Source organism: Quercus suber, unplaced genomic scaffold, assembly GCF_002906115.3.
Source record: "Quercus suber isolate HL8 unplaced genomic scaffold, Cork oak 2.0 scaffold_30, whole genome shotgun sequence".
Taxonomy (NCBI): domain Eukaryota; kingdom Viridiplantae; phylum Streptophyta; class Magnoliopsida; order Fagales; family Fagaceae; genus Quercus; species Quercus suber.
The window spans coordinates 2,044,141-2,053,488 of record NW_027069495.1 but is presented as its reverse complement, the minus strand read 5'-3'; the positions used below and the strand labels follow the sequence as shown (position 1 = coordinate 2,053,488).

The 9,348-nt window shown below is 33.2% G+C and overlaps 1 protein-coding gene across 1 annotated transcript; it reads right to left on the bottom strand.

Moving 5' to 3' along the window:
• Nucleotides 1-1,374, bottom strand: LOC112033773 (ankyrin repeat-containing protein At5g02620-like). The gene is made up of 2 exons (XM_065770412.1): nucleotides 760-1,374; nucleotides 1-591 (listed from the first exon to the last, which is right to left on the bottom strand). The coding sequence occupies exons 1-2, from the start codon at nucleotides 1,372-1,374 to the stop codon at nucleotides 1-3; spliced, it is 1,206 nt and encodes a 401-aa protein (XP_065626484.1).
• Between the last annotated feature and the right edge of the window lie 7,974 nt (nucleotides 1,375-9,348).

Sequence of the window (9,348 nt, the reverse complement as noted above, 5' to 3'; positions counted from 1 at the left end):
TTAAACAAAATTTCTAGAGCCGCCACTAGACCAAGGCATTAAAAGCATTATACACGCATAAACCACATAGAAAATCCAGTGATAATGCAGGCATTTTATTCTGGCGCCACAGAATTGTCTGCCAAAGAAAGCAAAGAGGACCAAAACAAAACAAACCCCGGTACTAATAAGACTGTAAACTAAAACCCCAGATTTGCATATGATTGATAATGAATAATAGTAGGACACCCACAATTGGACTAGAGCCATCTTAAACAGCGCACTAATGTACCCGCTTGGAAGGAGTAGAAAAGTCAGTATGGCTGAGAGCGTAAATGTGATAAAATTTAACGTTACGACGATCGGAAAATTGACATAATCTGTTCTGGCAATGGCTGTCCCTGCGGAGTGCCCCTCAGAAATCTTGTCTTCTTGCCAAAGTCCCCCAGGAGGGCTGAGTGCTGCTTGATAGGTGACTGTTAAAAGCAGTGCAGCAACCACCAAAAGCGCATTGCGGTCGTCGCTTGATATTCTCGCCCCTTCACGAGCAGTTTTTATGAGTAGTCGTAATCTCTCAAAAATAACACAACAATTTCGTAACTCCCTCACGGCCTGCATATTGTAGTGATACAAACGCATTAGGATTTTTTTTCTTCGTTAAAGTGTTAAAAAAAAAAAAAAAAAAAAGAATGATCATGATGTATTACTTGCACGATAGACATTCACAACACAAATGTGTTCCTTTAGTATGTAAATAATTGAGGAAAGGGGAGAACTTGCCTCGGTTTGTTTTTTGGATTTTGCCACTTGCAACACAGTGTTGCCTTTCTCATCCTGCCAGTTCAGTATCTCCCTGGCATTTTCAGACTTATTTTTTCGGAGCCATCTTACCATGCGTTTAAAAGCATCCAATTTGTTTTTTTCCAGGGCAATATGCAGAGCGGGTTGGTTTTGAATTGTCACATCTTCAATAGAATTGAGACAGTCTGATAGAAATTTGAACAATAGATCAAGCTGCTGCTCAGTTGCTGCTGCTGCAGCAACATCATGCAAAGGAGTTCTACCCTCATTTCCTTTTACACGGACAAGGTCTCCATCTACCTGTAGAAGCCAACGCACCATCTGGGTATGCCCTTCTTGTAGAGCAAGGTGAATGGGGCTATACCCATTTAGATCTGGCTTCCTGGCAAATGAGGGCTTTAATCTCATCATCTCCATAGCAAATTGGACGTGTTGTGGGCCCACAGCAGATGCAGCTACGTGTAAAGGAGTATCAACAAATGGTAGCTCATCGATGTTCTCCAAAAGTTTTACATCCTCCTGAATTATACCGTAAAAGGCTTCAATATTTCCCTGTTGGGCAACCTCGTTCAACTTAACAATTCTCTCGCCCATTATGGAGAAGGCTGACATAGTAAGGCAGGTTTTTCCGTGCTATATATGATCTAAAATAGTGGAAATTTCGGCTGATAGCAACTAGCTGGAGAGAAGAAAATGATGGAGTAATTCTGTAACCTGCAGGAGCTAATACTATCTCTATTTATAGCAGCTAGAGACCAGATTTAGCGATTGGGATTTTTATTTTCAAAGTCATTAAAACACTTTAATTAAACAAAATTTAGTAGAAAGATAAATTGAATATTTAAAGTTAGGGACAAAAAAAAAAAAAAAAAAAAAGCAAATTCATGATGTTTTATAATTTTCTTTTGGGACTTTTTATATTTTGAACTTGTTTCATGATTATTTAGTATTAGTTGTTATTATTTATTGTCAATATGAGTAGGTGTGACTATTTTATTTTGTTAATTTTGTGTAAAATTCTTTATTTTTATACAGTTATCATTATCTATTTGTCATTGTTTTTATAACAATATTTTAAACAAAATGACAAAACTAATCAACCTATTGACACTGTATTAATTATTGATAACAAGATTACAATTATCCATGCATAAATGATAAACGGTTACTAAGTGTCCACTTAACTGTTTATCTAAAAACAATGTGTCTATTTTTTTTTTTTAAAAAGGGTAAAAACAATGTGTCTACTTAACTAATCAAATCTTGAATAATCACTAACTTTACTGTTAAATTATATAACGTTATACTATATTTATATTATATACGCACACATTCACATACTTCACAATTCACATGAATAACATTACAAAAAAATAACGCACATAATTACTATCAAATACAAACTCACATAGATATAATATAAATTTATAATAAAGAGAGAGACACTCATAACTCACAATTGCTCGCACTTTATTTTTAGAGTTGAAGATATAGAAGTAGTCAAATAGAGAAGAGTATTAAGATGAGATTTATGAGAGAGATAGAGAGAGAGAGAGATTTTTGATCTTATTTGGTTTTTGGATTAGTTTATTTATTGCTGTTTGGTTTTGAACTAAGATGATTTGTGATCTAATAGTACAAAAATATTTTTAAGGATAAATAAAATTAGTAAGTCAAGGTCGTCGAGAAATGATCTAAAAAGGAACCGCTAGTCTTGGTTTCTTATTTGTGGAAGGAAATTTGGTTTTAGAGAGATGTAAGTCAAGGTCGCCGAGTCATTGCAAAGCTTACTAATTTCCACAACAAGGGTCCCATATAGATTTAAGGGTTTGACATAGATTTCGGTAAAAAATTTAAAATCCTCATAGGTCATCATTTTCTTCTAACGATATTCTTTCTTCTATCTTTACAGTCAGAACTGTTTGCCTCTACTAACTTCTCACAAATTGAGATCAGAAGTATTGCACCTGATGCAGTAGCTATCAAAGGTGGAGATTAAGGGTTGGAAAAAGCAACTTTCAATTTCAACTTTTAAATAAAAAAAAAGTGAAAAAGAATAAAAAAGTAAAAATAAAAAAGTGATAATGGTAAAAATGTTGTGAGTGGAGAGGGGGGTAATTGCACCATATGCAATACCCTACGTATTGCACCCAATTCTAATCCACTTCTCACTCTACAATTTTCTTTCTATTCTCTACTCACTTTCGTAAAATATATGTATGGATTTTTTTCTTTCAATATTTTCCAAACATTTCACTCGGTACCTAGCTTTAGCTAAAGGGAAAAAAGAATATTTTACACCTAGTTTCAATAGATTTTGGATCATTTTCCTTCAAAAATAAGAGGTGCAGTTGTCACACCACCAACCCAACAAATTGGCTAGGCATGCAAGAATAGCGATGCATTTATAAAGTTTTCACCTTACAAGCATGCAAGGCCTTCTTAAAGAGTAGTAAAAACTCTCAAATAATTAATACATTAAATCAAATCCAATTAACATCATGAACTCAATTGTTGTTAATAATCTCCAAAGCATTAATGAAAAAAGAAGGCCAATCTTAAGAGCATAATATTTTTTTTTTTTTGGAAAAATAATTACAATATGCTACTAAACCCCATAGTTCGAACCCTTTCCCTCCTAAATCCCCAAGCATTTTGTGCATGAGGAGGTGTCAATTCAGCTACAAATCCTTTTACCAAGAGCATAAGATACTAAATAGCAAGAAAATACCAAACACAAAAGTCCAATCTCATTCCAAATATTCCTAAATTTCTCTCATGCGCACAACACCCCCCCCCCCCACCCCCCCCCCCCCCCCCCCCAATAGAAACCCAACAATTGCTCTTCCTCAAAATTTGAATATAATTTGAATATGACAGGGAGAGAGAGAAAAAAGGGGGTGAGTGAAATAACCAAATCATAACTAGTTGGATCAATCATATTTAATTATGAGTAAACTAAATGCACTTTACATAAGATAAGACCTCAATAAGCTCAAAAACTACAATTTAGTTCAAATGATAAAATTGATTTATAATTTGTAATGGATTTAAAATATTAAATATATATGCAAAGCGTTCAAAAGAAATCAAAACTATAAATTAAAAGGAATTCAAAAACTTAAAATTTTTCTTTGGACTTGAAATGGTTCACATGTTCAATTAGATTTGTAGTTATTACGATCTTTATATAACTATGGTCACACTAAATCTCAATTACTAGGTCCAGAATCATATGTAGGACCATGATATGCGCCAAAAGAAACTAGCTTATGTGCCAATGTATAACCCTCATAGATTGGATCCAAAGCATAGTTTAATTGTGTAAATAAATTACTAGTTTCATTTCAATTCATATCCAAAATCATATTTCATAAACTTAGTTTAGACTTTAGACAAATATACCACATTCAAACTCTTGGTTGCGACCACAAAATTGACACTTGCTTTATCCATGTTTGAAGGGAATAGAACTTTCTAAATGACCAATTGAATCAAATGAAAATTTAAAATTTTCAATGAGGGGAAAATCTAGTTCTTTTCTTTAAATCAATGTAGCTCAAAAAAAAAAAAAAAAATGTAGCTGAAACAATTAAATAAGATTTGTAAGGAAAGACCAAGGAAAATTAATAGATAAAACATTTTATTCTTAGCTCTCTGTTTGTTTCAACAATGATGTTTTTTAGAAAATGAGTCATTTTCCAAGAAGCATTTTCTATAAAACTATCTTATTTTCTAATGTTTGATACCAATTTTAAATGAGTAGAAAAACAACCTTCTAACTTCCCTTATTTAGCTTGTTGTGAGATAGAATTGTTTTCCAAAAAAATTTAATAGAAAACAATCTCTAAAAATAAGCCGTACTTTTTATGTTGACCAAAGATTGCTTCCCTTTGACTCATCTTTTTTTATGCTACCAAGCACTAGAAAACACGAAAAACTATCTTTACCCAAGGTTTTCCATCGAAACTAATGGAGCAAAGCGAAATATAATTAACTAGGCAAGAAAATGTTACCTACCTCATAATTTGCACTTCTCCCTAACCTTCCCATCTAAGATCAACAAATATGGAAATATCACCTAAAACAATGACCTAGTTACATCAATCTAAAATATTCATAGGTAGTGGAGGCTGTAGGAAATTTTTTTAGAGTGGTCACTAACAAATTTAAATTATACAAAATCTAATAAAGGGATAACTTGAATGTTTGCTATAATTGTGGGTCGAGTCACTAAGGAGAATAAAATTTTTGTGATTGCAAATCCAAAAAGAATATAATTGTCATCACCATCAAGGAGAATTGACAATCACAATATTTTTCTTGGTACCATTTTTTAGGGAAAAATAGAATTAGAGATTATTTTTGTTGAATAGGTTGAATGAGGTATAAATTTGAATGTTTAAAGATTTTTATCCTTTTGTTTTATAGTAGGCTTTTTGTGGAATAATTAGATCAATTGCTGTTGTTTGGTCTTATCTTATTTTTGTTTGGTTTATGGTTGTTGTTATTTTGGCTAATATTTATTGTTGTTATTTAAGTTTTTTTTTTTTTAATTTTATAAAAGGGCTTAGGATTATGTTTTGGGAGCAGAATTAATTTTAGAGTAATGCTACATCCACAATATTTTTACAATAAATTTTATGCAAAAAACTGCTATTGGTGGGTAAAAAAATATTATTAGTATTGAGCTCAAATTAGAATCAGTAAGAGCTTACCACATTGGATTTGTTGTAAAATTATTGTGAAAATATTGTGGATGTAGCATTATTCTTATTTTTGTTGAACCTAATTTTTTGTAATTCTCAAGTCAGAGTGTTCAACATTTTTACTAGGATAGTCATAATATGTTAGTTTAACATGTAATTTTTTTTGGCAAGTGCATATATGCAATTTTTTGCAAGTCAAGGGGAGTCCTATGACCGCCCTGGCTTGCATGTAGAGCCACTAGTGCTCATAGGTCATAATTTGTTCTAACTTTGTCTTTCTTGTCTCTTTAAAAAACACAATTCTAACACTGCCCCTCACGTTTTTGCCCAAACTTCTTTTGATAGGTGAGGCCCAACATGCGGTATTTTAAATGAGATGTAGAGTGGAAGAGATAAGGATCGAACTCAAGACCTCTTACTTTGATACCATGCTAAATTTAGTGATTCTCCCAAGATATGATGTTAAACTATCGATCGTTTCAAAAGTTTAAACTGTTGAGATATAGTAATTTGAATCATTTAATCGTACAATTCTAACACCCAGGGTATTTGTTAATTGACCATTTTGAAAAAGTTTTGATATCACTTTTATAGAAAATATAAAAAATTGTAAAACAATTAATTGTTCTTTTCTTTTCCCATAAAAACTCCCTAAAACTATTTTCTAAACCAATGCTCTTAGGGTATCGGTTAACTTTTCCCTTTCTTTTATTTCCCTTATCTTTACAATCGGCATCACCTGTCTCCACTAGCTTCTTACTCTACAATTTTTTTTTTCTCTTAGGGTGGATGGAAAATGAAGGAAAGAAAAGTGGGGAGAAAATGATTTTTTAGTTTTTTGGTTAATAAGAGAAAGGGAGTGGATTTTGATGGGTTGGGTGTTTTCTCCCCAGTCCTATCAAAAATCAATCCCCTTGATTCGGGAGGAAAACACAAGAGAAAACATAGGCATAAACACATTTACATGTTTTCCCTCTCTGCTCTTCTTTATAATGTCTCAAATTCACTATCCTACTTTCAGCAAACTAACCCAGAAAATTAAACCCATAATTTCATCATCAAAAAACAGTAAAGTATAAACCAAAGAAAACCCAGATTTGCAATGAATTTCAGTGAATTTCAGAGAGAGAGAGAGAGAGACAGAGAGAGAGAGGGAGAGAGAGTTCTGGAACAATTGAACCATGAAGGCACAATTTTGGGGTTGTAATTCTTGTGCCAATAAACAGATGACGAAGGGATAGGGGGCACACGTATATGACAAAAATGAAAAGTGTTTTCCATTAACGTGGAGCATATTATGTTGGAAAAGGATATCAAAGTTTGACAGTAATGAATAATTGAATTAATGAACAAAGTTCTAAGCAACTGTGTGAATTAGTTAGATAAGCTAACCTATGAGATTGATACAAGTGGATTATTTACTCACATGCACTAAAAGATATTATAGGAAAGGAAACGACTTGTAGCTTAATCACTCCAATTGTTTTTGTACTGGACGCTTAAGTGTGGCGTAACTGTAGAGGGGCAGACATTACGGGGAGGAAAGACTTTGGCAACAGGAAACTTTTTTGAGGCCAGGCGTTCGTTAAATTGGGAAATGCTTACAAACTTTTTTAAATTGAGAAATGTTTATGGCGTTGGTTAAGGACGATTTATTATAAGGTTTTTCTTCTAAAAAGTTGGTATAAGGGTGTATTTAGATACTACTTATTTTGTTAAAATTGAAAAATTATTGCTGAAAGTACTATAAACAAAAATAAAATTTAGTTAAAATAATATAGTAAAACTCATAAATAGTGCCAAAAAGTACAGTAAAATCTATAAATTGTAGCAAAAATAAAGTGAATAGTAAAATAATTTTCATTTTTCATTATAACCCAACCGCACACTAAATTAATAAAATAACTGAAAATTGTACTAAAATGAAAATGAAACTCTATAAATTGGCTTTAAAATTAGTTAAAAATCTGACCAAAAAAATTAACTTTACTGACATAAAATTGTTTCGGAGAGAGCCACCGCCACACAACCCTTTTTAAGTTTTATTTACAAAATTACCTCTTGGTGAAAAGTTTCATAAGTAGGTGAAAAGTTGAGATTTTTGAGACTAAGGGTCCGTTTGTTTTGGTGGTAAATGATTTTAGGAAATCATTTACCACCTGAACCCAGTGTTTGGTAGAGGTGGAAAATTTTAATTTCCGGAAAATTACTTTCAGTTTGACTATTTTTACGCCTTTGACCCGGAAATGATTTTACGCTCTCATTTTACCTTCAAATCATTTTCAGAAATCGCACATCACGCACAAATGAGAGAAACAACCGAGAGAGCCAGAGAAGTTGAGAGAGAACGATCGAACCCAAGCAACGAGCAACCCATCGACTCCAAGCAACGAGCTCCAGATCAACACCAGATCGCCTCCGAGCTCGATCGAACCCATTGCCTTCACCTCGCCTTCACCCAGACCCACGAGCAACCCATCGCCTTCACCCAGACCCACGAGCAACCCATCGCCTTCACCCAGACCCAGACGACCCACGAGCACGACGACCCACGAGCACGACGAACCCAGACCCACGAGCAACCCATCGCCTTCACCCAGACCCCGACGACCCACGAGCACGACGAACCCAGACCCACGAGCAACCCATCGCCGATCCACAAACCAGACCCATCGCCGTTTGTTGTTTTTTTTTTTGATGAACTGATTGTTGTTGTTGTTGTTGTTGTGTTGTTGTTGTTGTTGTTGTTGCCGCCGCCGCCGGAATCAATTTGTTGCTGCGGTTGTTGTTGTTTTTGTTGCGGAAAATAGCATTTTCCTAATTGAACTAAACACATGAAAATATTTTCCACACCAATTTTCATAAAACAACCAAACACTTAAAAATATTTTCCTTTTTCGGAAAATAGCATTTCCGAAAAATATGTATTTTCTAAAAAATATTTTACGGGAACCAAACGGACCATAAATTTATCTGATGCGCGGGCCCTGCGGGAGGGAATCTTTGCTCTTGTGGACAGCTCATTAAAAAATGGAGTGTGCTGTACTTAGGGAGCACAGCCCCCAGCACATAACGTGACTTCACCTTACATGAGGGAGAAAGTATAACATGTTACTGTATCTCTTTTGGTGTTTCCTTTATGTACTAGAACTGTAGGACTTTTAATTGCATTTGAACTGACGTGTTGTTTTGCCTTTTGATTTTATCAAATTTTTATATTGTTTGAAGTATGAACAATAATTTTTACTTTTATTTATCTATTTTTTTAAATATATATTCTAACAGATTTTTTATCTCATTTTTTATTTTATTTAAATATTATTTTATTTATTTATTATTTATTTTTTTTTTAACAACTATATATCTTTCAAATTTTTTTTTTTTTTTGACAAGTATTCACGGATTGAGATACGTGTAAGTACAATTAACCCTTAATTTTTCTTTATCTTCTCTTTCATAATTAAGGGTTAATTGTACTTACACGTTTCTCAATCCGTGAGAAGATAAAGAAAAATTGTAAGAGTAAAACGGTAAAAAATTAAAAGTTAAAAGAATTTTTATTCAAAAGCTGAAATTAAAAGTAACATCAAAAAAGTTTTCGTCTCAAACATTGATTTGCTAGGTTGAAATAGCATCGTGCAAAAGCGCGGAATCTCATTATGATATTCACCAATACTGCATTATTGTTAGGGCACTAAGTGATACTGTACGACTCACCAGACACCATCACTTTTGTTGTTTTTTTTCTTTCTTTTTTGTACACTTCACTTCTCTTTTACGTCATTTATGGACTGTAATGCACAATTATTTAGTTCAAGCAAAAATAATCTCATAAAATTAAACATTTCAATTAATCGTA